The sequence below is a fragment of the Stigmatopora argus genome, chromosome 15 (assembly GCF_051989625.1).
Source record: "Stigmatopora argus isolate UIUO_Sarg chromosome 15, RoL_Sarg_1.0, whole genome shotgun sequence".
NCBI lineage: Eukaryota > Metazoa > Chordata > Actinopteri > Syngnathiformes > Syngnathidae > Stigmatopora > Stigmatopora argus.
In genome coordinates, this window is record NC_135401.1 from 434,416 (window position 1) to 462,270 (window position 27,855).

General features: G+C 46.8%; 4 protein-coding genes across 12 annotated transcripts; 3 read left to right on the plus strand and 1 right to left on the minus strand.

Moving 5' to 3' along the window:
* The first annotated feature begins 237 nt into the window (after nt 1-237).
* Nucleotides 238-17,103, plus strand: map4k5 (mitogen-activated protein kinase kinase kinase kinase 5). Of its 8 annotated transcripts, XM_077621832.1 has the most exons (36): nt 238-787; nt 1,574-1,785; nt 3,123-3,180; nt 4,938-5,028; nt 5,119-5,183; nt 5,321-5,376; nt 6,272-6,319; nt 6,442-6,484; nt 6,560-6,632; nt 6,724-6,855; nt 7,054-7,116; nt 7,186-7,267; nt 7,345-7,461; nt 8,050-8,128; nt 8,363-8,416; nt 8,965-9,023; nt 9,091-9,158; nt 9,497-9,535; nt 10,056-10,100; nt 10,311-10,353; nt 10,645-10,855; nt 11,065-11,088; nt 11,161-11,246; nt 11,555-11,596; nt 11,705-11,789; nt 11,879-11,958; nt 12,226-12,286; nt 12,904-13,018; nt 13,089-13,147; nt 13,243-13,346; nt 13,438-13,615; nt 13,810-13,878; nt 13,950-14,042; nt 14,120-14,190; nt 15,391-15,446; nt 15,737-17,103. In XM_077621832.1, exons 2-36 carry the CDS (start codon nt 1,678-1,680, stop codon nt 15,822-15,824), a joined length of 2,745 nt encoding a protein of 914 aa, XP_077477958.1. In that variant the 5' UTR covers nt 238-787; nt 1,574-1,677; the 3' UTR covers nt 15,825-17,103. The 8 variants fall into 8 exon arrangements, with proteins under 8 accessions (XP_077477958.1, XP_077477960.1, XP_077477959.1 ...); XM_077621834.1 differs by lacking the exon at nt 9,497-9,535 and having other exon boundaries at nt 240-787; XM_077621833.1 differs by lacking the exon at nt 11,065-11,088 and having other exon boundaries at nt 241-787.
* A 1,438-nt stretch (nt 17,104-18,541) lies between these two features.
* cdkl1 (cyclin dependent kinase like 1 (CDC2 related kinase)) lies at nt 18,542-21,837 on the plus strand. Of its 2 annotated transcripts, XM_077621555.1 has the most exons (10): nt 18,542-18,747; nt 19,381-19,502; nt 19,777-19,849; nt 19,968-20,058; nt 20,160-20,360; nt 20,528-20,610; nt 20,686-20,742; nt 20,836-20,976; nt 21,240-21,307; nt 21,409-21,837. In XM_077621555.1, the coding sequence occupies exons 1-10, from the start codon at nt 18,580-18,582 to the stop codon at nt 21,416-21,418; spliced, it is 1,014 nt and encodes a 337-aa protein (XP_077477681.1). In that variant the 5' UTR covers nt 18,542-18,579; the 3' UTR covers nt 21,419-21,837. The 2 variants fall into 2 exon arrangements, with proteins under 2 accessions (XP_077477681.1, XP_077477680.1); XM_077621554.1 differs by having other exon boundaries at nt 18,543-18,747; nt 21,240-21,837.
* dmac2l (distal membrane arm assembly component 2 like) lies at nt 21,377-23,275 on the minus strand. The gene is made up of 4 exons (XM_077621556.1): nt 23,127-23,275; nt 22,469-22,677; nt 22,226-22,397; nt 21,377-21,978 (listed from the first exon to the last, which is right to left on the minus strand). The coding sequence occupies exons 1-4, from the start codon at nt 23,219-23,221 to the stop codon at nt 21,864-21,866; spliced, it is 591 nt and encodes a 196-aa protein (XP_077477682.1). The 5' UTR covers nt 23,222-23,275; the 3' UTR covers nt 21,377-21,863.
* A 198-nt stretch (nt 23,276-23,473) lies between these two features.
* Nucleotides 23,474-27,848, plus strand: l2hgdh (L-2-hydroxyglutarate dehydrogenase). Its single transcript, XM_077620994.1, has 10 exons — nt 23,474-23,734; nt 24,685-24,797; nt 24,893-25,044; nt 25,456-25,587; nt 25,655-25,817; nt 25,892-25,926; nt 25,995-26,162; nt 26,277-26,434; nt 27,172-27,303; nt 27,544-27,848. Exons 1-10 carry the CDS (start codon nt 23,646-23,648, stop codon nt 27,737-27,739), a joined length of 1,338 nt encoding a protein of 445 aa, XP_077477120.1. The 5' UTR covers nt 23,474-23,645; the 3' UTR covers nt 27,740-27,848.
* Nucleotides 27,849-27,855: the final 7 nt, after the last annotated feature.

The following is a 27,855-nucleotide window of genomic DNA, read 5'->3' on the forward strand; positions in this document are numbered from 1 at the left end:
TTTTTCATCGATTACAATGCCCAATATGGAGTACGTCTACGTAGTATATAAATGTACTAGTATGTATCTTGGTTCCTCAATGCATCACGAAATTATTGGTCCAGCCCAATGCAATTACTGCATTCCACCGCTGGGGGACGTTAAAGCACAATACAACCCAGAAAGCACGATGCCTTTGCAAACCTTCGTAAATTGGAATTTACAACAGATATTTATAAATTATAGACGTTCCAACATTCTAGTATGAAAATATGATCTAACATAAACGTCTCAGCATAATTTTTTTATGGATAGTTGCAATTTCAGCTGTATATTACGCGCAATACCACCACGTATTGTTTTGTAATAGGACCGTAAAATTTTGACGATGTTTTCCTGAATGCATCACCTGGATCCTGAAATTTTGCGGAGATTAACAGCAGCCGACTGTTGTTGTTGTTTTTTTTCTTTTAAGCTTGGCCTTTTTAAAGTAACACGCATGGAATTGTTACTATTATCTAATTTTTGACCTCTTGCCATTACTGGGAGCAAGAACCCCATTTCTGGAGCTGTCAACCGAGCTAGGAAGATGACATGTCCGAAAGAAGTTGGTGGCGACGGCTGTTGCTGAACGAGGTCGCTGCTTACCCAGAGGAAAACCTCCGAGAGCCGCCTCAACTTTTTCAAACGCCTCGGTAGCAAAAAAAGTACACGTTCGATTTATAGAATTTGGTTTCATCCCATAAACGACAAGTTTCGAATGGATATTTGAAAGTTACCATGCACGGACGAGTCGTCCACGCGAACGGTAAGCAGAGGGACAGCTCAAGTTCCGAGAAACTAGCCGTTAGCATTAGCCGGGATGCTAACTTCCACTCTAGCTTCATCGTTGAAAATATACGGTGGACCTGGTACCGACTATTTTCTGGCGATGTTGCTACCAAGCTAATGTTAAAAAAACTTGCATTCACAGCTACTAAACGTATTAAACTATTTATCACGGTTATATCGAACGCTTAGAATGTTTTAAGGTGATATTCACAATTCTTTTCAACGCTTGTTCAGAATGTAGACGGCAATGTGGTGACAATTCACTGAACAAGTAATGGCTTATATAATTGACATTTTGACTACCGGAAAATGTAGCAGTGGATGAAATTGAGTGTTTTTTTTCTTTTACAAAGTTATTTACACTGACTGAAGTTTTAAGTCTCGAAAAATTCCATTCATCTTCCTGACAGGCTTTACTTTTCTTCCATGGACAGTTGAATGACCTTTTCCTCTATTCTTCCTTTCTATTTCATGGCCTTTTCATCCATTCTTGTCTGTTGGGGTTCTCACTTTACCTCATCTTTCTGTCATTTTTCTTACCTTATTCTTTTTACCAGATACTTGTATTCTTCTTTTTTGCCTTTTTGCTCTTCCTACTTTCTATCTTTTAATATCTTTCTCATTTACTTCTTCCCATCCATGACACTCCCCCACATTCTTCTGCTTTCTTTTGCAACTTATTTTTTTTACATTTGCAATATTATGTTGTCCCACATATTTTTTCTAATGTTAGTAAACACGTGCCATCCATTCTTTTTGTCAGGCCATGGAGTTTGCCCAAGTAGCATCTGAATAAAGGGAGCCCTCGACTTGTTGAGCGACTCCAGCAAATAGCCTGCGCCGCGTTCCTCCAGCGTCATCGCCACAATGGACATCTTTCCCCGGCCCAGCGGGGAGATCCAGCGGAGAAACCCCCAGCACGACTTTGAGCTCATCCAGAGGGTGGGAAGCGGCACCTATGGAGACGTCTACAAGGTACAGCCATTTAAAAAAAAACTTCACTTCATATAGAGGTGTAGTAATGCTTAGGGGCATTGATTGGACACATTGGCTGCCATTGACAGCGCTTAGACGTCCAATTCATTTGGACCGGGAGAGGCTGGCAGTGAACGACAACTGCCACTGCCAGCTTTCCCAATGCAAATAGATTGAACGTCTAGTGACGTCATTGGCACTGAAAAACGAGCATTCAAAGTGAAATTTTATAGGTTAAAATAAATGCTAAAAACAATGTCATTAACCTTAAAGTGATTTTTATGTGAATGACCCAAAATGGGGTGTCCATAAATTTTCTAAATGGCCATAAAAGGTCACAGTGTTAATTGACTAATCGATTCAAAGTGATCATTGAACTGTAGCTTATAAAAAGGAAGAGTCATTTGCGTGAGATTGCGAATTTAAAACTTGGTCACGTTTTATTATTGGCTGATAAGTGACTTTTTGCAATCATTTACTCGCAGCTCTAATATATATACATATTTTTTTCTATCGGACATACGACATACGTCTGAAGACCGTCGTGTATTTTTCTCTGGCGTCAACGCGCCGCCGAAAGTCTCCAGGCGTCCATCCCGCCACTTTTCCCTGCAAGAATTCCAAACAAAGATGAAATCAAGGCCGACGAGCAAAATTCCTGGCATTTTGCCGTCCCCAACCAAGGCGGCGACGGCGTCCGGAGAACCGACGTCCTTGTTTAGCCATCTGCCGCTGATAAACATTCATAGTTCAGCTCTAGCGCCCCTCCTCCTTTCCATATAAAGCTTCTGTGACCCCCCCCCCATTTTACCCGCTATCCCACTTCCCCCACAAAGCCGGCGATGGAATGCTGCGGCGGAATGCCGCTTTTCTCTCGCCGAATAACCCAAGCGTGGTGGAACGCGGACAGAAACGCCGCAGATTTTTACTGGGGAGAACATGGCCCGGTTTATGGCTGTCACCTTTTTAAAAAAAAAAAAACGGTCGGATTAGGGGTGGGGGTGGGGGTTATTGACCTATCCTGACCTCAATCTGGAAAGCAGACTACTGAAATGCAATATCATTCATTTATAAATCACATGAAGTACTATTTAGATGACGGAAATCTGGGATGGTTTACTGTATTTTTTTCACTGTTTGTTTTTTCTAAGTCAAAATTAGTAAAAACAATGCAAATTAACCAGAAGTGTTTAAAAAAACATTTATTTTGCTTCATGATTTATAAAAAAAAAAAAGAGTTAAACATGTATCTGATGCATCTCAGTCGTATATTTCCAGGAAACATTCCACAGGTACAATTGATCAAAAATAGCTAAAAAAAAAAAACTGTTTTACAGGCTCGCAACATCCAAACAGGAGAGCTGACCGCCGTCAAGATCATTAAACTGGAAGCAGGTAAGAGCTCAGTCGTGCCTGAAACACTGCAGATTAGCCAGATTACGGGGATTAGCGACACCAAACTGGAGTTGACGATTTCTCTTTCCTTCATTGATTCCATATTTTAAATTTAAAACAAACTCATTGCTTTCCATTGACAACCAGAGAAGCTCAATTCACGTCAACTGGCTGTCAGTGGCAGCAAGTAAGTCCATTTCTTTCGGGCCAAAAATAAACCAAATGTGATCTCGTTGCCGTGAAAGTAGCCCGTAAACCAAGAGAAGTTTGACAGCCCTGACCTAGACGCTCCAAAATGGTTTCCTCCACCATCAGAGGTCCCATAAATTTGAATATTTCTATGTTTTGACCACACACATCTTTTATATGTTGCCTGTCCCCTAAACTTTCAAACCCACGACAAGGTAGTACAATAAATAAATCCCCCGCGTTCCTGGTGGTATACACGGCAATGAGGAAGTAGCTTTTAGCTTTCTCTTTCATGAGGGCGCCCGAGTCACTTGTTTTGGGCTTTAATTGCTCGGCGATATCAAAACCGGTTTGACAGGAGCTTCTTGACTTCCGGGACACAAAAGGCGTGCCCGAGCCCTGTGGCTTACATGCAGCAGATTGCGTGACATTAAACTCTAAATAACATAACCTGATACATTAAGGACCCAAAGCTGCCCACTTAGGTGCCTGGACGAACAGAAACAATATCCGTACGAACTGATTTTTCTTAAGATTTTCCCTTCAAAGTAACACATTTGTACTCCCTATTCAAACCATGAATAAGGAGGTGAAAATTGAGAATCAGGGAGCGGTTTATACATGAGAAATTGTACAATTCAACCATTTTAAGGCCATTTTAAGGGTGGGGCTTATACGCGGGGGCGGCTTATGTTCAAGTAAATACGGTAGGTAATCCTAGTTTCACACAGAAGCGGTTAAACCCAGAGGGGAAGCGAGTGTTGGAGGGAGGCCACTGTTTTTTTGTCTGTTTTACACACAACTCTCACTCAAGTTACTGAAATTAGCTTTTTTTTCCAACACAAATTTGTGGCCGCTGACTCCTACTTAACAGTCAACATGGCCAAAAAGCTGAAATGACGCTTAAATGTCATAACGTGGTGGAAATTGCTCACCATCCAAAGAAATATACGCTCACGGATTTGAATACTAGACCTCGTTTGTTAGCTTGAATGCTGGGCTGGGGGAAAAAAAGCTTTCCATCGTATTTTGGGCCACTTCATATCACGGTAACATCCTGCCAAAAAAAAAAAAGCGATAACGTCTGTTTTTATCATATTGTTGGAAGTGGACTCTTTGCAACTCCCCTTAAAGCGACGTTACGGAATTGCATCCACTTCAAACATGACCTTCCTTGCGCAAGTGTCGGCGAGATATTGAATATTTACACAGTCCATGGAGCTTTTTGGCCATAGCGCGTGATCTTTTTTAACTTGTGGACTTTGCCGTGTACAATCAAAGCTCGTCTTTATCCATTGCAAGCCGCTTTTGCGCAATTGGAAACAGTTGGCCGATGTTTATTTTTGTTTTTTTTACTAAAGTGATGTATTTCCTACTGCTCAGATCAGATTTCTACAAGGGACAGTCAGTTGAAATATGGATTTACGGCACCCCTTTCGCACAATTCACCCCTAGAAGCCGTGATTATTCGGTCCGATTAAATGCAAAGCCTAAATTTTGACAAATCAGGGTGTCCTATTTCTCCTCACGGCACACGTGTTGACCCATTTGTTTTGTTTTGGTTCCAGGGGACGACTTTTCCATCATTCAGCAGGAAATCTTCATGGTGAAAGAATGCATGCACCGCAACATCGTGGCCTACTTTGGGAGCTACCTCTGGTAAGCTCCACGATTTTTGCGCTGGCCGTTTAGCACAACGTGACGGCATTTCAAAATCCAAATGATCCCAATCCGGGATTCTTTGCACAGTCGGGAGAAACTTTGGATCTGCATGGAGTACTGCGGCGGGGGGTCCCTGCAAGACATTTATCACGGTAAGCCAAGACAAACAGACATCAAGTGTTTCTCCTGGTCAGCAATTACGTTTGTATTTATTTATTTGGGCTGAGATGAAGCATTCGGGTGGACTGCACAACGCTGACAAATCCGTCCGTCTCTTGCTTTTTTACAGTGACGGGTCCCCTGTCGGAGACTCAGATCGCGTACATCTGCCGAGAGACTATACAGGTTAGTTTTGCCCCTTTTTTTAAAAGCTTGCCACAAATGATTGTATTTTGATGGCTGATGAATCACCGGCTATCGCATTTTCTCGCATATACGCCATATTTGTCGGTACACGGTCGATTGGTCGCCGGTCTTTTGGTCGCCCGGAAGGTAAGTGATAATGACCATTTAAATGGTTGCTCAAATTCCCTAAATACAAACTGCGAATGACTATTTAGTCATACTTAATGCCCTAGTCATTATTAGGCTAAAGAAAAGCTCCAAATTTCCCGGACTTTTGTGTTTTGTTGGAGAACTTGTTAAGACACCGACTGACGTCGCTTCTTAAAGGGACAACGCATGTACATACAAACTCTTATACGTCGGCTCAGTGAAACTGCTCATGGCCATTGTTGGCTTTTATTGATGCAGAGACCGTGTTGTTTTACCTTCTTTTGTCGCCGGTCTTTTGGTCGCCCGTTGTCGCGGTCGGGGCGACCAAAAGACCGGCGACCAAAACACCGGTGACCAATCGACCGCACATGTATTTGTCAATGACTGAATCCAGGTTACGGCTTATACTTGCACAAATTAGACTTGACATGCACGAAACAGCAAGGTGACAAGCGCGAAACGCCATAATGCAAGACAATGTGGCCCATACGGTCATTAATTTCAAAATAGAAAAAAGATTAACAGATAAGACATTTGTATTCCCTATTCCATCCATGAATATGGAGGTGAAAATTGTGAGTCAAGGGCGGCTTATAAGCGAGAAATGGTAAAATTCAAACATTTTAAGGTCATTTTAAGGGTGCGTCTTATACGTGGAGGCGGCTGATATGCGAGAAAATACGGTATTTGGAAAATGGTGAGGTCAGTTCATGTAAGAAGGGCTGTTTTGCTTTTTTATTTTCAGGGTTTGGGATACCTGCACACCAAGGGCAAGATGCACCGTGACATTAAGGTGATGCCACACTCGCGTGTCGTCAATTTGAGGCCGCTCGCACCCTCGCCGGATTTTTCCAAGAATGCAAAATGCCGCGTTGCACGCAAGTAATAACTCTCGCGTGTCCTTTGCCTTCGCAGGGCGCCAACATACTCTTGACGAACGACGGAGACGTCAAGTTGGGTAAGCGTCTCTCGCGCGTCCTCATTCCTCGCATACCTGTAACTTCAAAAACTAATGGCGCCTTCCCGTCAACAGCCGACTTTGGCGTCGCCGCCAAAATCACGGCCACCATCGCCAAAAGAAAGTCCTTCATCGGGACGCCTTACTGGTCAGTCGGGTTGCCTCGGGGGGCGGGGCATTGGAGAAAAGTGGCAGGGCGGAAGCCGGAGTCAACTCGTTGTCACCCCGTCGTCGTGCAGGATGGCTCCGGAAGTGGCGGCGGTGGAGAAGAACGGCGGTTACAACCAGCTGTGCGACATCTGGGCGGTGGGCATCACGTCCATCGAGCTGGCCGAGTTGCAGCCCCCCATGTTTGACCTGCACCCCATGAGGTAGAAAGTCAACCCGCGACACCCCAAATCCGGCAACGGACGGAACCGCCTGTCAAAATTGGCTTCGATTCATTTGTCAGTTGGCGATGGATGGCGGGAGACCCCCCCCCCCTGGGCACCGTTCCTGTCCCACTTCCTTTTTGCTTTTTGCTCACTTCTTGATCCAACGGTAGTCAGTCTCGTGCTTTGTGTTTTCAGGGCCTTGTTTCTCATGTCAAAGAGCAGCTTTCAGCCGCCCAAGCTAAAAGACAAAAACAAATGGTGAGTGCCCCGCCGTGCTGGGCTCACGAGGCGCCGACCACCTTGCCAATTTTGCCTGGCCGTCCGCAGGTCTGCCGCGTTCCACAACTTTGTTAAAGTGTCCCTCACCAAAAACCCCAAGAAAAGGCCCACGGCCGAAAAACTCCTCTCGGTAATCAAACGCCGCTTCCCTATTGGTCGCCGTGCCGGCTTCCACTCCCCCCACCGTAACTTTGTGCTCCCGCGCAGCACGTCTACGTGGCGCAGACGGGCTTGACAAGGCGACTGGCCGTCGACCTCATGGACAAGATGAACAACCCCGACAACCATCAGCATTACGGCGAAGCGGACGACGACGACATCGAGGTGAGCCCGTCCAGAGAAAAGAGGGCCTTGGATTTCCCGGCTAGCCAAATGCCACACTTGAGTTTAGATGAATAAAATTTCTTCTAATCTAAAGATAGCCCAAAGCGGCATTTCACTGGCTCAGAAACAAATTCTTTGCTCATAAAATTGGAAACAAAACGGGACGATTGGAAAGTGGCATCGGTTTTGTGTTTTGTCCAACCGCAAGCTAACAATTGAACAAATGAAGTAGCCGCCACCCGTCTAATCCCGTCAAGTGAACCAGACTTTCCTGCTCCTTTAACCCGTGACATTCATGCGACAACTCGCAAGACAAACACGTCTAAATTGTATTTTCAATGCAAAAGATGTTATCAGCTGCTCAACGGGTTGGCAAACTAAGGTCCAATTTGCAAGCGTAAAACGAAAAGCGCACATTTAATGGGCAATTTATCCAAAAATATTTCAAGTGCCGCATTTTTATCACATGCATACCAGAATCTTGTTTAATATTTTGAGAAAAGCCTGATTTTATTTTTCTGATTAGACAAATTTGACTTTGTGCTGTGCTTTTTCAATAAATGGCGTCCATTCCTTTCCTTTCTTCAGCCCCTCTCCGTGGTCCGACACACCATCCGCTCCACCAATAAGCACGCACGGGCGGAGAGGACGCGCTCGGAGATGGCCTGTGAGTAGAAAAACACAAATAAAAAATAAAAACAAATGGAAAAACAAACTCCCAAGCACATTTCTCATCACCCCGCCCGCCTCCTCCATATGCCGATAGCGACCCAACTTTTGAAATGCCAAAATAGCTTGCTCAATAGAACCCTAGCTAGTCTCCCATCCCGATGTCGTGCGCAGCTTAGCACCCCCCGCGCACAGCCGCCTCTCCTCAATGTGTGTCTTTTTCACCTTGAAGCAAACAATGGGACACAGCCAAGAGGGCCGCGATCCCCTCAAGGGAAGCAAACAGGTCAGTAGCGGCGGCCAGATGACTTTTGCGCGTCTTTGTTTTGTGTCAGTGATAGAAGTCGCTTCCATTCGCATCTGACTCACTTTGGACAGCATTTTTTTTTTGACGCGGTAGTCCGGTGGACTTTGGATTGCGGCTCATTTAACCTGGTTTGTACTTGGGTTAAAATATGGCGATGGGAGTGAGGCCTCTTGTCACGGTAAAGAAGATTTTTCGCTTTTGCTTAGTTAATGAAGCAACTCGTCATTTGTTTGACAACCTGTCGAAGGAAAAAAATGGCTTTTTAGGGAATCCTGAATTCATTAATTTTTTGACATTCTCAAAGCCTCATAACACACGAATGCCGTTGACTGGAGTCGTCAAATCTGAATACGCATGTTGCTATTGAAAACAATAATTCGGTTACACAATATTCTTAGTGCACCTTTTGTGTGCGCAGTTTTAGTCCGGAACAGGGTTAGGAAATGAGTTCATAAAATAAAAAATGAAAGCGGATCTTAAATGTCTCTCCCTGAAGTCCTCCATTATTTTTTTGTTGTCATCCACAGTCGACAAGCTGCAGTTCGAAGCGCCGCTACGGAAGGAAACGGAGGCCCACTCGGAATTGGTGCGCATCAAAATGGACGCCGACCCACGCGTCAAACTGCCGCCATTGGCATTTGCTCTTTCCACAGGATGCCAGTAAAGATAACGATTTCCCGTCCCCGTGGAGCCCCTTTGCCGAGGGAGGGATAACGAGCAGGTAGGCCCGTCGTCGTCATGGCGACCACTCTTGTTTACACCTCCCGCGCCCCCTTTTTTTGTTTAAATGGCTTTGTATCTCCCGCTCTTGCGCACAAAAGCACAATGTTTGAACTGGTGACCGCCTGACTCACCGTTTCTTAACCAGCATGGAGCTCCGCCCCCTCGCTCGCCACACGTGTGTTGACTTTTGATTTGAATTGAGTCCACCCAGCCCTTCTCACCTCTCCCTTTTTGCTTTGCTTGTCTTTTCTTTCTTCCTCGCTCCGCCCCTCTTTGGGCCATCGGCCCGTGTCTCGTCTCTCGCCTCTCGCCTCGTTCCCCCCAACCGATCCGAAGGAGTCTCCTCAAAAGCGTTGAGGACGAGTTGTTCCAACGGTAACACCACTAAACACTCTGCACTTTGCTCGTGTTTTGCTGCATTCGTTCACCATCCCGCCCCATCTCGACCGCGTCGCCGCCACGTACGCTCCGACAACGTGGCCCGCCCATTTCGACCGGGAGAGGTCGGCGCCCAAAGATCCCGGTCGAAATGGACGCCGTTCGCGGCCAGTCCTCCCAGTTTAATTGGGAATTGGACGTCTGACGTCATTGAGTTAGAATCTTTGATGTCAAAAAATCTAATCTGCTTAACTGTTGACTCTTGTTGGAGAAAATAACCTGCACTCTGTTTTTATTCATCAAAAATGCAAAAACTATTAGGAATATATATCTATCTATATATAGTAATTGAGGCTCGGTTCTCACATCTGTAGATGTCAAATTTTGGGTCCTGTAAGTCACACTTACATGCCAAATGTTAATATTACGGCCCGTGTGACCCAAAATGCGATGTCTTAATGTTTTAATGAGCAAACCCGGCCCACGTGGTTAACCTGGACTCGTTTACTCGCTGCAGGGGACACGTCGCTCACCTCCAAGACGCCTTGGAAGAAGTGGAACTGTGAGGAAACGCTGGGGTTTCATCTCTAGCCGCACCCGTACACACTCACACACTGCTTTGAGCAAACCGATTTGATTTTGTATTGCCATTTGGTTTCACATAGGTAGAAAAGGGAAGCCTAGGCTACCCAAAAGGAAATGTTCCAAACGGTTGATTCCTACCTAAGTGCCGTAGATTCAGTTCCTGATGGAACCCCCCCTCCCGTTTCAGATCCACACTCAAGCCAGGGTATCCTCCTCCTCGGCCACCCAAGGTGAGAGATGCTAACAAGCGCAATCTTTTTTATTTTTTAAGCTTCCTACGGTGCCCGTCTTCATAAGATGAAACATGTCAAGTAGGGTCGTCCATAGTAATGGAACGTGGCCTATTGCAACATTACACGAGTTACATTTGCATTTACCGTCTCTGTTATTGAATTGAATGCTTTTATTGTCATTATGCAGTTGGCTTTGCAAAAACCAAAAAAATGCTGTTACATGCTAATGCTATATAGCCTGCCTCACGTTTGAATGCAGCGGGTTCAATTCCCTTCCTTCTCCCCCAGCCTCGCTTTCACAGCCCTTGCGAGGAGGGCGGCCTCAACGACGAGCGCTCGCTGACGGTGCGACGCTTCCCCAACGCGGAGAACGGTCCGGGCCAGGCGCCGCGGCGGCAGAGCACGCCCGAACGCGCCGACAAGGTCGGCGGCTCTTCGCCGGACTACCTCTCGGTCAGCGTCAGCAGTCCCGGCCTTCTGTCCCACGCCTCGGACCAAGGTGAGGACCACCGCGAACCGTCCAGATATCGTTGAATTTGGCCAGCACAAGAAGCTTGAGTTCAAACTCCGATTGATCGGTTTGCGGGCCACATTCCTGGCAATTTCATCTCACCTGGACCCGCCCGACGATTTATTTCGACAAACGTTTATTCGTCTGAGTTGTTTGGAAAAATGTCTTCTTTTTGTTTTTTCTTCTTCTTTACCAAGCACTCAGTAATTGTGAATGCAAAGGTGAGAGAAAGTGCTATGGATGTTTTGACAAAGGCATTTATCTGAGCACTAACGCCGACCGGCTCCCCACAGACGACGACTCGGACGAAAGCGTGAACGGCGACGATCCCAAGCCGGCGCCCCACCGTGCGCATCGGAGGCTTAAAAAGGATTATCCCGTATGTATTCTCCCGCCGGCGTCTATCGCAGATAGGAGGATAATGATAGGGACATTTCAGCAAGTAGAAGATTAATCTCATTTTTCAGAAACTGATTAACCAGATTTTGAGATCAGTTAGAGAGAATATCATTATCATGACGGGTTGTTTGAGATATAACATTTTGGACTATAAACAGTAGAACTAAAATTCTAATTGTGTCTCTGGATGCATTAGAAATACAGCCTTATATTTTTTCATTGTTGACGCTTAACTAGATTCAGACTTTTTATCATGTTATGTCTTTTTTTTTCTTCTTCCAACGCCAGAAACCTGCCATCAACGGTTTACCGCCCACACCCAAAGTACTGGTAAGTGCTGGCCAATTTTGAACAAATATGTTTGAAAGTTGTGAAACAAAAAAGCCACACAAAAAAACGTGAAACACAGTTTCCTCATGTCTTTTTTTTTCTCCATAGATGGGCGCTTGTTTCTCCAAGGTTTTTGAGGGCTGTCCTCTGAAGATCAACTGCGCCACATCCTGGATCCATCCGGACACAAAAGGTAGAAGATCTCTTTTCACGGCGCCATTGTTGCCGCCGCCATTTTCCTTCTCGCCGACACGTGTAACAGCCGTGCCCCTCCCCTATTAGATCAGTACCTGATCTTCGGGATGGAGGACGGCATCTACACGCTCAATTTGAACGAGCTGCACGAGTCTACCATGGAGCAGGTACTTAGTTAGTTCACCTTTTTACTTAACCATTTTAGCCCTCATTTTGTGGCCAAATCCACTTGAATTGGAGGTGAACAAATTTGACCGATTTTACAATTGTGCCACTTGGTGCTCAATATAATTTCAATTTTAGTGTTGTTGGAAGTTGCAGTGCATCAGTGAATTTTATTTGTATAAAATTGCATTTAAAAAAAAATATTTTGGGTGGGTGTGAAAGAAACAAGCACACATTAATTTTCTTAATTTCTTAATTTCTCCTTCTAGCTGTTTCCCAGGAAGTGCACGTGGCTCTACGTTATCAACAACAACCTGATGTCTTTATCCGGTAAGTGACGACGCACGGCTCGCGTCAGCGGCCGCGTCGTCGTGGCCCGCCCTCGCTTTTGTCCGCCGTTATCTGGCAACGCAGCGTAGCCTAAAAATAGAGCCTTGTTTTTTGGACGAGCCTCTGCGGTTGCCGGCGCTCACCTCGGTTGTAAAATTGACACTACGTTGAGCACGGAACAAGCCCCGCCCCTTTTCCCTCAAAGTTCCAGTCGTTTCATGGCTTGCTAATGATGCTAGCGCTAAGTGGTTAGGGAACACTCCAATCTCAGTTATCTTTTAACGTTCATAGGTCAGTTCTCTTTACTATATTAAAAGTGCCACCCTGTGCGACCCCAAAAATGCGATACGTGACAAAGGGTGAGATCTCCTCGGGTATTTGGACGTGACTGGCTTAACATCTCCTCTCTCATCCCCCCGGAACACCCGCCGTCCACCGTCCACCCTCCTCACCCTCACCACCCGGCTTGGCTTGACACTCTACTAACCGGCTTCACCAGAAGGTAATGGCGTCGGGCACCGTGGTCACGCTCGTCTAACCCCGCTAAACTGCCTGATCCGCCTCCACCGCCGTTGATAAATGTCAACCGCATGAGTGACGCTTGTGTGTGGTTTTAGGGAAAAACTTCCAGCTGTACTCCCACAACCTCATCGGCCTCTTTGAGCAGCTGAAGAAACCGGGCTTGGCCGCGCAGTTCCAGACGCACCGCTTCCCGGACAAAATTCTGCCCAGGTGCTCCATCATTTTGAATCATTGTTATGATTTTTGGGATGACAAAGCACTATTCTGTCTGTCGCCTCAGGAGGTTCGCTCTGACCACCAAGATCCCCGACACCAAGGGCTGTCACAAGTGCTGCATCGGTCAGTCCCTTTTTATTCTTCTTGCCGTTGCGTCATTTCCCGTTATGGTGTTTTGGGCCTGTTTTAAATTCTTTTTTTGTCATTTTTCTATACAGTGAGGAACCCTTACACAGGCCACAAGTACTTGTGCGGGGCGCTGCAGTCCGGCATCGTCCTCCTCCAGTGGTACGAGCCCATGCAGAGGTTTATGCTCATCAAGGTGGGTCCCGGTCATGCCTTTTTCATAAAGGAGGCGCGATGCCCCGCCCACTCTTAACGTCGGCGTCCCATCTCGCTCGTCCCCCCGACAGCACTTTGACTTCCCGCTGCCCAGCCCGCTGAAAGTGTTTGAGATGCTGGTGGTGCCGGAGCAAGAGTACCCGCTGCTGTGCGTGGCCATCAGCCTGGGCGCCGAGCCCGGACAGGTGGTGCGCTTCGAGACCATCAACCTCAACTCTTGCTCTTCCTGGTTCACCGAAATGGGAACTAGTAAGTGTTTCAAAGTCGTTGAACTGCGCTATCGTTGTTATTTTTCCAGGGCTAAGCAGGGCACTATTTCATCACGGCTTCTAGCAACCGGGATGAAAAACGATTGCTTAGTTGAAATATTGTGCACCTCGCCCTATATTCCACATTTCAGGCTTTGAAATGTGCGCTCACTTTCCTCATTGTTGTTCTTCCAGGTCATCAGCAGGTGGACGCCATTCATGTGACCCAGCTGGAGAGAGACACCGTCTTGGTGTGTTTGGACCGTAAGCAGACGCCGTTTTCATCGATCTGCTCCGTTATGGGCTGCCATCCATGTTTTTTTTTTTCCCCACAGAAAATTTGAAGATTGTCAACCTTCAAGGCCGATTAAAGTCCAACAAGAAGCTGGCGTCCGAACTCAGTTTTGACTTTGGCATCGGATCAGTCGGTGAGACTTCTTAATTCAAAAAAAATGTAAAGATGGGCGTGACTCATTGAACAAGCTCCGTCTTTTTGTCCCTCTAGTGTGCCTGCAGGACAGCGTTCTGGCCTTCTGGAAGCACGGCATGCAGGGCAAGAGTTTCAAATCCAACGAGGTAAAAAAAACAACTAACGACCGCAAACATACAAACATAGAGCCAATTAAAAGGACAACATTTCGTTCAAATGTCTGAAATGATTCCACTCCAAAATGATTGGAAACATCCATCTTCGACCCGAACGCAAACAGCCTTCGCTCACGCCATAAAAGTTCAAAAGGTCGCCGCGAGGTCAAGTATTTGTGGAGATGAAAAGCGATACGGCCACCATCGTTTGTTTTCTTTCCCCCCCGTTAAATGTCAGCCATACAAAATTGATGCCTCGTCATCGTATGGCAAGAGCTTGCGCCTTTTGTCCGCCGGCGCTACCTTTCACGGCCCGGCGGCTCCTCCGCGGAGGCCGAGCGCCTCGCGCGACACCCGACACCCCCCGGATCACATCTCCCGCCCGGTCCGAGACACCTAGCAGGTGTGGAGCGCCCGTTCCGCCCGGTGTCCGCCGGCTACATTTCATGTCTACATGCTATTTACACGGGCGTGTGCAACCACTGTGGCCAGCCGTGGCCTCCCTCGCCACTTTTTAAAAAATATATCTTGGAGTGTTGTCGCCATCGATAGGTCAAAGTGTAAGCTTAGCTAACCAATTTCATGGCAATGTGAAATCTTTTCTTGGGCAGCATGACACTATTTGTTAATACCGTGACGTTTAATGTCCGTTGTTCGATGGGATTCGACGGCCTTGCGTGATACATTTCGGCTAAAACAATCCGAAAAACGGAGCCAGTTTGAGGTTTTGCTGAATAATAATAAGCGTTCAGCGTTTCCATTGGGAGGCGGGTTTGCGTTTTGTTTGATTTGATTGGATCCTTGTTTTGGCAGTCAATGTATTTTTATCGGAGTTGAAACGAAAACTCTTTTGGCTCCTGATAGCGACTCCGCCATCTGCGTGGCATCGGCCAATACTGTGCAGATACCACAGTTTTGGGGGGGGAAATCCATTCGTAAAAAATGTTTTTCACATTTAGCTCATTTCAAGCGCTAATCATTTTTGCTAGCAAAGGCTCAAAACAAAAATCAATAACTTTTAGCTTTTTCCATAATGAGGGGAAAAAAGGAATGGCATCAGAACTTTTCCAAACTGTCATTTAAAAAAAAAATACTATTCTTGTCTGATTCCACGCACCCTCCATTTTCTCTTTTCTAATTGTATTTGCAGATTTATCCGCTTAAAGGGTTTTCAATGTATTTGATCCATAGGTGACGCAGGAGATCTGCGACCCCAGCAGAGTTTTCCGTCTCCTGGGTTCCGACAGGTGGGTCCCCGTCGGTTTTGGTTGGCTTCTTTGCACAAAAAAACTCAAATGACTAATATGAGCTAGAAGAAGCCATTTATTAGAAATACTTATACTGTCTTAAAGTACATTTTTAAACATATCCAATGTCATTCAAAGTTCAATTTAACATATGGGCCATCAAATGTGGCCAATGTGCTTTCAAATGTACTACCAAACGCTCAGCCTGGCGGCCCACCAGGCTTTAAAAGCGTTTGGAGGTGAGATTTGGGCTCTGGTTTTTTATGCTTCTCGTTGTGGATTTGTATCAGGGTGGTGGTCCTGGAGAGTCGTCCCACGGAAAACCCCACGGCGCTCAGCAACCTCTACATCCTGGCGGGTCACGAGAACAGTTACTGAGTGGCCCTTTTGGACGCCACGGGAACTCTTGAGCCGCCGCTGCTGCCGCTGCTGGCTTCTAAAGACTTTAAACCCATTCTTTTCTTCTTCTTTTTTTTGTAACTTGTACATTTTTTTAATATCCGCTTATTTGGAGGTTTCACAAGTGCCATTACAAGCCGGTGAGTAGCTTTTTGGGAGACTGTTAGCGCCCCGAGGTGAGGCCAGGTGAGGCGCCGCAACTGCAACCGCCACCGCCTCAGCCACACGAGTTATTTAAACAATATTTATTATTATTTTTAACATGAACTCCTTGATTGCCTTTGACGGTGATAGACGAGCCAGACTGGCTCTATTTTTACATGGACCACTCGCTAACTTTGACGCTTTATCACCTACGACAGTCAAACTAAAAACATCAGACTTCCTACTGTTAGAACAGCTTTATTATTATTATTTTTTGTTGTTTTTGTAAATGAACTCATTGATGACGCCCAATTCATTTGGACGGAGTCATCGATGGCACTAAAAGATGACCTTTGGGTGATTGTTGTAGCCAAAGTGCATTGTAGTTGTTGATTTTTAACTTTGATTTTGGAGAGGAATCGAGAAATATTTTAACATAATGTCACCACGTCGTAATGACAAGTGACTGTAAAAACAAACAAAAAAACAAAAACAAAGGACACACTCGCCGTAACACGATTCAATACCAGCCATCCCAATTGAAACAGATTTCATGTCTATTGCTGTCAATGGCAGTGAATGAGTTAAACTTGGGTATGTCCGACTATCTCTGGGGTCGGGAACCTTTGGCTCACGAGCCACACGGCGCTCATTTTTTTGGTCCAAAGGGACCAATGGGAACATCGCGTTGACCCACGGCTGCGTTGGCGACACGCCCCTATAAATGACCAAAAAATGCGCACGTTTTTATGTACGTATTTTGACTTTGAAATTGGGAGTTACCGTTCAAAATCTGAACCGTTTCCGGGTCCAAAAGGTTCCCCACCCCCTGGACTAGCTTTTATAATCCGCCACCTTCTGAGCATCTTTTGTCATTTTTTTGCATTGTACCATAATTCCATCCATCCTCATCCTAACATCTATTGTACAAATATCTTTCTTTTCTCCCCCTTTTTAACGAGTTCTTATTTGCACCGTGTAAGCACTTTTTCCAAAACTTTGCGTGTAATTTAATACGACAACATGAGGGACGATGCGCGCTTCTGTTAACAACCCCTTTGCTAAATGGTTTAGCTTTTGCAGTTTTTTTTTAAATAAAAAAAGCCGTGGTAAACATCTGTGTTATGTTGTGTTTGTGGCGAGCGTTAGTTTCCGTTAATTCCCCCGTTTAGGGTGCCGCTCCTCTACCGACCGACCGACCGACGCCCCCCGAAGACTTCTAATTGGTCTCGCTGTGACGCGGCCTTTTGGAATATTCCCACGTCCTCCTCTGACGTGGACCTTCCTTAAAAGGTCGGATGGTGTTGTTGACTTGATTTGTTTAGTCTGCCTTATTTATTTATTTTTTAATCGTGTTCATTGTTGCAGCTTTTCAGTCGGACCCGTCCACCGGATCCCCTTTTTCGTCCTCCCCGACTGTTGCCGCGGCGGGCAGAGCAGGAAGACGTGGCTCGTTCCATCGGGATAAATGACCCAAGACCCCCCTTCAAAGTAAGAGAAACTATTCATTTGTGGAGTTGGAATGGGACTATTTGCCATTGATGAAATACGACCTGTGATTGGTTGGCGAGCAGTTCAGGGTTCAATCCGCCCGCTGTCGTCGATCGTTGGGATAGGCTCCAGCACCCCCCGCCACCCACGTGAGTATGACCGCCTCCCAAACTTGTGTTTTAGTGATCAATATAAACGAATAGTCTGCCAAGATTGACAACTAATTGACTATTTTTATATTCTTTTTGATTCTTTGCCCTAAACTGACCTTTAATATGATTATTTTTTAAATGTTGAGCTTTAAAAAGTCACTGCATCACTTTGTTTTCTCAATTTATAGGATGTATTTGATATCTTTTGACCTCAATGTATTTAGTGTTTTATTTTGAAGGTGCAGTTGGCTGAGGATCTTGTGTGTGTGTGTGTGTGTGTGTGTGTGTGTGTGTGTGTGTGTGTGTGTGTCTTCTCCACACATCCCATGTGATCTTGAGAGAGGACGAAACCTCTCCAGACGAAACATCTCAGGAGATATTTTTTGTTTTATTTTAATTTTTTCCCATCATCGGCTCCGAAAGTAAGTCTTCTATCTCTCTTCACGCTTCAATTTTTTTGTCAGCTTTAAAGCAAACTGAATTTAGTTTTTGCAGACCTCGGCGCGCTTTTGTCGGGCGAGCACAACAAACGCTGAGGTTGTTTTTGCAGAATTGAATACCGCCGGACTCTACTCGGGTACGTTACATACTACTTTAATATTTCATTCTTTCATAACCGCGCATGACTTTTTCCACTTGACTACTTATTGGGTGAATTTCTGACCGGTGTTGTTACAAAACATTTCTGAACATTTCTCAAACATAGGAAAAAAGCCAGTTTCAAACAACAGTTTAAAAACAAAAACCTAAATAAATTACAATACAAGTTTGCATTAGGCTTTCAACAAAAATCACCACAAAATCACACTACAAATATGTACTTTTTATACTTTTTATCCCAAATTAGAGCATTTGTAAATTGGCGACCGTCACAGCGACTTTGTTTTGGTAACAAGAATTAAGGAATGGTCTGGCTTTGTTTCCGCAGATTTTTCCACTGGGAGGCGATGGACAAATACGAGAAGATGGGCAAGATCGGCGAGGGCTCGTACGGCGTGGTTTTCAAATGTCGCAACCGAAACTCGGGCCAGATCGTGGCCATCAAGAAGTTTGTGGAGTCTGAGGATGACCCCACCATCAGGAAAATCGCCCTCAGGGAGATCAGGATGCTCAAGGTCAGCAATAAATAGAATATTTATTTATTTTTTACAAATGGATTAAAAGCCCTGAATATTCCGTTTTTTATAGATCTAAAACAATGCTTATTGTAGCTTTTTTATATATTTTTAGATTTTACAAAATGATTTTTGAACTAAAAACACAGAAAAAAATGGATTAAAAAATGACAATGATTGATTTCAAAGGGGGAAAATCAGGAAATTGAATATACATCTGTACTCTTCATTTGAATTTGATCCTAAAACAGAAAGTCGCCACTCATCATTGACTTTCCCGGGCCACACAATATGATGCGGCAGGCCAGATTTGGCCCCCGGGCCGCCACTTTGACACGTGTGCTAACAGATATCTTGAAAAGAATTTGCTCGAATGGGAGGTAAAAAAATGCATTTGTTGGTCCATCACCGTTCCGTTTAATTTTAAATCCAGGCGTCTCAGCCGCCGCGCTTAATTAGTCATGCGGTGGCGGCTCATAAATCCAGCCGGGCCAGGCCAGGCCAGGCCCGGACGGAGCGGCTGGGTTGCCAGGGCGACGCCACCTTTTATTGCCGCCTATTAACACTTTCCATTTAAAGGTCTGACGCCAATGTCTGATGTGTCTTTCTTGTGTCTTTTTTTTGTGTGCACAGCTACTGAAACACAGCAACCTGGTCAATCTGATCGAAGTGTTCCGCCGCAAGAGGAAACTTCATCTGGTCTTCGAGTACTGCGACCACACGGTTCTGCACGAGCTGGACCGCTACCCGCGAGGGTGAGTGGGCCGTCGCTCCTTTTTCTGGGCGCCGCCACGCCGCGTACATTGGATTGTCTTTCCGGCGTTTCCCGGCGTTCGCGCCGGCCGGCGGTCGCCCGGGGAAGCCGTCCCTCCCCGTCGGGAATGTTTACGACGACGCTCCGTGCCGGCCGGGCGCCGTCCGTCGGCCGCCGCCGCCGCCCTCTCCGGGTGGGGGGCGGACTTTGTCGTCAATGACCACGGGAAGCCCCTCCTCCTCGGCGACGGCTAAAATCTCTCTCTTACTTTACAGGGTTCCCGAGCAGCTGGTGAAGAGCATCGCGTGGCAGACGCTTCAGGCCGTCAACTTTTGCCACAAACACAACGCAAGTGCAGCCCCGCCCTCTTTCTCCTCTTCTCTTTTTAACGAGCATGCCTCTCTCTCTCTCCCCCTCGGGGCGCAAACACGGCGCCCCCGCCGACCCCTCGGCGCCCCCACGGCAGTGTATCCACAGAGACGTGAAGCCCGAGAACATTCTCATCACCAAACACCACGTCATCAAGCTCTGCGACTTTGGCTTTGCCCGGATTCTCAGTAAGAGCTGCGCCAAATGAGTAAAAAATACATGAGATACGGAATATTGATTCAACTCCACGTTGAAATTTGATCTAATAATCCTCATGTTTGTTTTTTAGCGGGGCCCTGCGACCGCTACACGGACTACGTAGCCACGCGCTGGTACCGCGCCCCTGAGCTGCTGGTGGGGGACACGCAGTACGGGGCCCCCGTGGACGTGTGGGCCGTGGGCTGCGTCTTGGCCGAGCTCCTCTCTGGCGCCCCCCTGTGGCCGGGCAAGTCGGACATGGATCAGCTGTACCTGATCCGCAAGACCTTGGGTCAGTTTGGTCTCTTTCCAAATCAAATGACGGTCGTGTTGCAAAAAAATCGGACAGGATGACATCATTGAAAATAGCCGTAACAAAGTTAAATACACAAAAATCATTGTTTGTGGACACGTAGACAATGTGTTCTAGTGGCATCCTTTTTTCTTTTTCTTTTCCAGGTGATCTGATCTGCCGCCATCAGCAGGTTTTCCGCACCAATCAATTCTTCCACGGCCTTTCTATCCCCGAACCTTCAGAGAGAGTGAGAAAATCCAACAGAGTGCACGTGCGATTCACCCAAAAAATCTAATCTTATTTGGTTTTTGTCCGCTTTTAGGAACCTCTAGAGCAGAAATACCCAAACCTCTCGCAACAAGCGCTCAGTCTCATGAAGGTAACGGCCGCGTTCCGATGAAAACAATTGAAAAAAAATACAACAAACACATGGCCTCCGTCCGTTCTTATTTTTTGTTTTTGTCCCACTCAGGCCTGCCTGCGCATGAATCCCGCCGAGCGTCTTCCGTGCGAGCGGCTGCTGCAGCACCCTTACTTTGACAGCCTTAGACACGGGCACGATCGCCACGGCAACCGCCGGACACGCCCGCCACGCAAGAACCTTCCCACCGGGGTGAGTCGGACCAACCGAAATTTTGCTTCAATTTTCTACTCCATTAAAATATTGCCAGAATACCATATACACAAATGAACACTAGAAGAAAAAAAAAATGGTTTCAAAATATGACATCTTCAAGAAGAAAATGTAAACAAAACTATTACTAACAGTGTCAAATAAGCGTAAATATACTTAATGAAAAATAAACTTTCTAGGATTCATAATAAACCTATAAGATACCTATATAAATGATGTTTTTTTGTTTTTGTGTGTTTTAGTGTTTGCCTCTGCTGACGGGCAGCAGCATCTTCCCCGTACTGGACACCAAGAAGTACTATCACAACAGGTTCAACTACCAACTCCCCAACATCTAAAAGGAAGAATCCTTGTTACGTAGGTCAACCAGACTCAGGACTCTTTTTCTTCATCTTTATTGTTATTTTCCAGCGTTAGATAGACGACGACGGCAGGTTTTGCCAAATCTGGCGACGGCCGCTCCAGTAAGGACGCCACTTACGCGACCCTCGACGTTTATTCACGTCGGTAGAGTAACGTGAGCCATTATCGGTTCGATGCAGATGATTAAAGAAAGGCTCCTTTACGTTTTGCTGGAGGTTGGGAACGGGAAAGACGCTGTCACGTGTGCGGTGCTTGTCCAAATGATAACAAAATATCATTGAATATGATCCGCACAAGAAGCTGGAGTTCCAACAGTCCAAATGATCCATGTTTTGTATTTTTATTTTTTTTTACATGATAAATTCTCTTTTGACAATTTGGTCTGCAAATGTGGCCAAATTGCACTGGATCTTATTGTATTTTAGCTTAGCGGAGGTATGTCGACGATGATAAATAAATTGCCGTCAGGAGCAGAAAGTCTTGTTTAATTGTTTTCTAGTTTTCTAGTCCAAGTCCACGTGGATGTCCAGGCTCGGCAGGGCCGTCTTTAAACGTTCCACTGTGCCGTGTTTGTCTTTGACGCCGGGCAGGTCGCTGAGGAAAAGGTACTCCAGGTTCCTGCATGAAGGGGAAAAAAAATGAAGGAAAATAGAATTGGGATTCACTCGTCAACATCCCTTCTTAAACGATCATGAACACCAAACAAACACTAACCCAGCGGCCCACCAGGCTTACTAACCGCTCATGCACCTGTCTAACCTTTGCTCTTTGGCATCTTTATCAAACAAAACATTCTAAACTCAGATTCACACTTGCGACGAGACATCCCGCCCCGGAATGGATGGCAAAAAAAAGTGGGACTGGCCTGAGCTGGTGCAAGGCAAGAAGGCCCCTGTCCGTCACGTTGCCACACGAGACCACCTCCAGCATGAAGAGTCCGCGCTGCAGGTTTTCCAGCGAGCCCAGCCGCTCCAGGCAGGTGTCCTCCACGTACACGCACTTGCGAAGCTTGATCTCCTCCAGGTGCTGCAAACCCTCTGCGCAAAGGACAACGGCAACGTCACGGAGGGGCCCGCCGGGCCTCGCGGCGAGCGAGCGTTTGCCAAACCCAGATGGTCGAAGCCTCGGTACATGATGCACGAGTCGGTGGCGTCCACGGCTTGGATCTTGAAGCGTCCCGGGGGGCCCACGGGCAGCGCGTTGTAGTCCCCCTGCCAGCGCTCCAGACCCAGGAAGCGCACTTTGGCGCCGCACCTCAGCAACCACTCGGACGCCGCCCGGTCGGGTCCCGCCGTCTTGATGCGATCGTAGTCCACCCTGGAACGATTGGCGGGTGAGTTCGGGGCCAAATTCGTTGAAGTACTCTACGTGGAAGGTGATACATGTCCAGTCTAATTTAACAGGGAGCATTCGGTAGTTGCCAGGACGTGCCGGTCAACATGATTTGGAACGTATCTTGTCGTCCATGGCATGGAGTGATCTCAGTTCAGCTTAATTTGACATCACTGTCAACGGAGGGTACAAAATGGAACAGTACACGCTACTCAAATAGGACAATTGGCGATTGAATCCGGTTAGTATATGCTTTATAACTATACAAATATTGATCCAAAAACTGTATAGTATAGAGAGTTTCCTTTTCCTTTCACTGGCCTGAAAGAAATTTGCTGTGTTTATTTAAAAAGGAGATCGCCAACATTCAACATGATTGCCAGTCCGGAAAATATTTGTAACATGAACATAGAGAACAATATAAAAGTCAATACTTATTGAAAACAGCATTGAGCCAGCCCCAAAAGTGTCTCTGTTGGCCGGTTCGTTGCTTCACGGCAGCCTGCACTGCCTTCGCTAAGACTCTCATCTACAATACAAAACCGGGCAACTTAATTGTGTTCGTGAAAGCTGAGAAATAGTCCAAAACGTCTTAGAATGGTGACCTACCTTCAACTTTAATGCGGTTTGTTTACAAGCCAAACTCCGCCATTTTGTGAGCCCGCCCCACTTGGTTTCGTAGGCTTGAGGTCCGCTTTCCGATTGGTTGACGGGAGAAGGCGGAAATTAAAGCCTGTTTTCCTATTGGCTGGCGCAAGGAGGAAATCTCGCGTGAATCGTGACGAGTTTTGTGCTTCACGGGAGCCTTTCGCTGATTTCTCCATGAGCCCAGAAGGAAAATGAGGGAGGGGAAAATGTCAAGAGAAGGCGGATCCGAACTGGCAACACTTTTAGCTTTGGCCTTTTGGGATTTTTAAAACAATGATAAAAAGTTCCTCTGACGAATAGTTGCAATGTTTCGAATCTTGGTGACAAGAACTTCCTCGAAGGCTGCCAGCGCTAGCTTGTTACATGACACCTGTACTTCCAAACATTTGCACAGGTGAGGAGAAAGACATTTTTTCTTCTAATTTACTCACTTTAATTGATTTCATGCTTGTTACGTTTTTTTTCTTGACTGCTGTCCAGATAGGACGTACTTAATGGACATGTTTTAATCGTCTTGCTTGCGCTGTCAAGGGCATTCGAATATTAGGTATGTTGTAAATGACTGATTGTATACAATACAAATTAATTATTTGACACGAGATACTTAAAACAAATATTGCCGTATCAAAAAGAGGAGAAGAATTCATGACATGTGTTTCACATCAGTTGAGTGTGTGGAGGGGAGGACGGGACGGGGGCGGTTATGTAATAGTTCCCAAAGCACATTGCACTAGAGTGCACTGTTTTGAACTTCCCGTTTGAACTGGGAGGGGCGGGCAGACAATGATCGCTGTTGATTAGACGTCCATCGCCGTCAAATGTACCCACATCAATACTATTAAACACATTTCATTACTATTAAACCACTCGTTATTTATTACTTTGTCAATATATGGCGAATTAGAAGAATGTTTTCCAATCCAATATCCTGTTTTGGGTGTTTTTTCAGAGGGTTGGAACCAATTCATTTGTTTTCAATTCATTTCAATGGGAAACGTCCGCTCGAGTTACGAGAATCTCGTCATACGATCTCAGTCTCGGAACGGATCACAATCGTATGTCGAGGTACCACTGTTGTATTCTCGTCAGACCTCATCTGCCGCTATAACTCGGCCAAATTCCACAATAATCCTAGCGCAGTTTTTGCTTCCAATTCCTATTTCCCTCCGTGTAACATCCTGATTTTTATTCCAGTTTATGAGTGGACAGGCGGCAAAAATAAGAGTAGCAAGCATCCATTTCAAAGGTCGCCGCGATGGCGGATGCGGCCGGCGGGACGTTGAACCGCTTGGTCAACACCCGTGTGTGTACTTCTTGTCTGCAAAAACTGCACTTTTTCGGCAGCTGCGACGTGGCGGTGGTGGGCGCCGGCATCGTGGGCCTGGCCGCCGCCCGGGAGCTCATCCTCCGGCACCCCACCCTGACCTTCACCCTGCTGGAGAAGGAGAAAGAGCTCGGTGAGAAGTCAAAACAAAATGGCCGCCCGGCGCCACACGTTCAATCTTTGTTGACGTGCTGTTTTTGTGTTTTTTGATGTCGTCGGCCCGCCCAGCGGCGCACCAGAGCGGCCACAACAGCGGCGTGATCCACAGCGGCATCTACTACACGCCGGGTTCGCTCAAAGCCCGCTTGTGCGTGCGAGGCGCCGCGCTGGCCTACGACTACTGCGACAAGAAAGGCCTGCCCTATAAGAAGTGCGGCAAGGTTAGCGTTTGCCTTTGCAAATCACGCCCCAAAAATGAACCATTTTGTCTTATCCTCACTTCCTTTTTGGAACAGGTAGTTTTAAATCATCACGACGGAATGCGTAAACTCGTAGTAGTTCATGTATGGCAGAAATATTACCATGGATGTTCTGCCCTTGTGCTTTGTAAGGCTGGTGGGCCGCCGGGCTTTTCTTGCCTCCTCGTCAGGCTAAATTATTTTTACAAAAGGAAGTATCCAAAAAAAAAAGTTACATCGCGTCTGGTGATCAGATTGAAAGCAAAATGGCGACATGTTTTTCAAGAATGTGCCATTTTATAAGGCTATTGTTTACCTTATTATACACATAAATTGTGGTCATCTTTCTATGATTTTTTTTTCCTGTCCTGCCGTGACGCTTTGTGGTTTCAGCTCATCGTGGCGGTGGACCAGGAGGAAATCCCTCGCCTCAAAGCTCTACACGAGCGCGGCCTGAAGAACGGCGTGCCGGGACTCAACATGGTGGACGCCCAAGGAATTCGCGAGCGTGAGCCGCACTGCCAAGTACTCGTTCTCGTCAATATTCCAAGAATTCCAAAGGCCGTCATCGACCGCCGTTCTCCCCCGTCAGGGCGTGATGGCCTTGGACTCCCCCAACACGGGCATCGTGGACTGGCGCCAGGTGGCGCTGCAGTACGGCAAAGACTTCCGGGAGGCCGGCGGCCAAGTGCTCACCCAGTTCCGGGTGGACGACATTTCCGTGGCGGCCGAGAGCCCGGCGGGGAGCGACCCAGGTGAGCGAGGGGGGACGGACGAACTCCCTGACCGCGTGCGTCCTCGTCCTCACATCGTCCTGGTCTCTTTCCAGGACTCGAGCGTCCCGTGGTCATCAGGGATCAGAAGGTAAGAGTCGTCCGCCGAGACCCCGCCTTGCCAAAACGTGACGACGCCACGCCAAATCTTTGCCTCAGGGCAACGAGGTGCGCTGCCGCTACGTGCTGACCTGCGGGGGTCTCTACTCGGACCGCCTGTCGCAGATCTCCGGCTGCAGCCGAGAGCCGCGCATCGTGCCCTTCCGAGGCGACTACCTGGTCCTCAAGCCCGAGAAGCACTACCTGGTCAAGGGCAACATTTACCCCGTAAGGCATGGCCATGCTTTTCTCCGACCGTTGACGGTTCCGTGTGTTTTTAAACGAGGGATTACTGCACTATTTGTGGCGCACGTACCTTCCACCGTGCGGTGGCTTTCTCAGGTGCCCGATCCTCGTTTCCCTTTCCTGGGCGTCCACTTCACGCCGCGCATGGACGGCAGCATCTGGCTGGGGCCCAACGCCGTCCTGGCCTTCAAGAGGGAAGGATACAAGATCTACGACTTCAACGCCAGGGACCTGGCCGACGCCCTCTCCTTCAGGTGAGGATGCCCGAAGCCAAGCCGTTAGAGCAGGGGTCGGGAACCTTTTTGGCGAAGAGAGCCATAAACAATTCATATTTTCAAACATTATTCCTTGAGAGCCATACTCGGAATTTAAAAGTCAAAATACATGAAAATGTGTGTTTTTATGAATCATTTCACCCCTTTTGAAAGTAAAAAAAAGTCTCTGAATTCTTTTGAGAACATTTTTTTCGCTGGTGCTAATCAATGACTATCAATGAGAGTATGCATGCAGAAGAGTCTAATGAAGAAAAATTATGATTAAAAAGGCATAGTTACGGCGTGACGCTCCCATTGGTCGCCGGTCGATTGGTCGCCGGTCGATTGGTCACCGGTCTTTTGGTCGCGGTCTTTAGGTCGCCCGGAAGTTTGGTCGTCGTCTTTTGGGTCGCCAGTCTTTTGGTCGCTTGATCGGCTGCTGTCAATTTATTAAATAGCAAATTCACAGATGGTGTTTTTATTGAAGCAGTCCAATCTGGGAGAACTTGCAATGTTGAAATACTTTAGATTAGATGGTCATTTTTATCAAACTAATAAAAGTATTAGATCGTTTCAACAGTGAATTTGAGCCATATACACCCATCAAAAGAGCTACATATGGCTCCCAAGCCATAGGTTCCTTACCCCTGCGTTAGACTTTGCCATCGAATGTAGCCCCCCCCCCCCAAAATGTTTGAAACGTGAGCGTTGACGGGATTATTTGCGTTTGCTTTCAGAGGCCTTCAGAAGCTGGTGATGAGGAACTTGGCCTACGGTCTCGGGGAGATGTACCGAGGCATCTTCATCGGGGCGCAGGTCAAGCTTCTGCAAAAGTATATTCCACAACTGTCTCGCCAGGACGTTCTCAGGTAAGACTGTGTGTGTCCGCGCCAGTGCGTTATAAAAGAAGAAAAATAATTTGAAATATTGTTACATCAAAAAACAATTTGAAACAAATTTAGATGAACCAATAGTCGTCCATCAATTTGATCAACGATTCGTTGATAGATAGAATAGAGAGCAGTAAAAGAAAAAGTGAAAGCACGCACTGTCACCGGTTCCCGGCTTGACGTCCATCTTGGTTCCTTTTCGCCGGCGTTCCCGTCCAGGGGTCCCGCCGGCGTGCGAGCGCAGGCGTTGGACCGCGACGGCAACCTGGTGGACGACTTTGTTTTCGACGGCGGCGCGGGCGACCTGGGCAGCCGCGTGTTGCACGTGCGCAACGCCCCCTCGCCCGCCGCCACCTCCTCGCTGGCCATCGCCGAAATGATCGCCGACGAGGTGCGGGACCGCTTTGCGCTTTGAACGCCAAACGGGATGATGAAGCGCGCAAGCTTGAGCGGAGAATTCAAGAACGCCAAAAGGCACTTTGAAAGCCAAAGAAGAGACTCAAAAAGAGTCATTCTTTTTCTTTCTTTTTA

Bases quoted from the DNA above. Each gene is read 5' to 3' on its own strand.
- map4k5 (XM_077621832.1), top strand. From the start codon at position 1,678: ATGGACATCTTTCCCCGGCCCAGCGGGGAGATCCAGCGGAGAAACCCC. The intron at 5,029-5,118 runs GTAAGCTCCACG...TTCTTTGCACAG, and splicing joins TACTTTGGGAGCTACCTCTG to TCGGGAGAAACTTTGGATCT. The intron at 10,354-10,644 runs GTGAGAGATGCT...CTTCTCCCCCAG, and splicing joins CTCCTCCTCGGCCACCCAAG to CCTCGCTTTCACAGCCCTTG.
- cdkl1 (XM_077621554.1), top strand. From the start codon at position 18,580: ATGGACAAATACGAGAAGATGGGCAAGATCGGCGAGGGCTCGTACGGC. The intron at 19,850-19,967 runs GCAAGTGCAGCC...CCCCCACGGCAG, and splicing joins ACTTTTGCCACAAACACAAC to TGTATCCACAGAGACGTGAA. The intron at 20,361-20,527 runs GTCAGTTTGGTC...TTTCTTTTCCAG, and splicing joins CCTGATCCGCAAGACCTTGG to GTGATCTGATCTGCCGCCAT.
- dmac2l (XM_077621556.1), bottom strand. From the start codon at position 23,221: ATGAGAGTCTTAGCGAAGGCAGTGCAGGCTGCCGTGAAGCAACGAACC. The intron at 22,398-22,468 runs GTTTGGCAAACG...TCCTTTGCGCAG, and splicing joins CCGAGGCTTCGACCATCTGG to AGGGTTTGCAGCACCTGGAG. The intron at 21,979-22,225 runs GCCAGTCCCACT...CCCTTCATGCAG, and splicing joins CTTGCCTTGCACCAGCTCAG to GAACCTGGAGTACCTTTTCC.
- l2hgdh (XM_077620994.1), top strand. From the start codon at position 23,646: ATGTTTCGAATCTTGGTGACAAGAACTTCCTCGAAGGCTGCCAGCGCT. The intron at 25,045-25,455 runs GTTAGCGTTTGC...TTGTGGTTTCAG, and splicing joins CCTATAAGAAGTGCGGCAAG to CTCATCGTGGCGGTGGACCA. The intron at 27,304-27,543 runs GTAAGACTGTGT...GTTCCCGTCCAG, and splicing joins TCTCGCCAGGACGTTCTCAG to GGGTCCCGCCGGCGTGCGAG.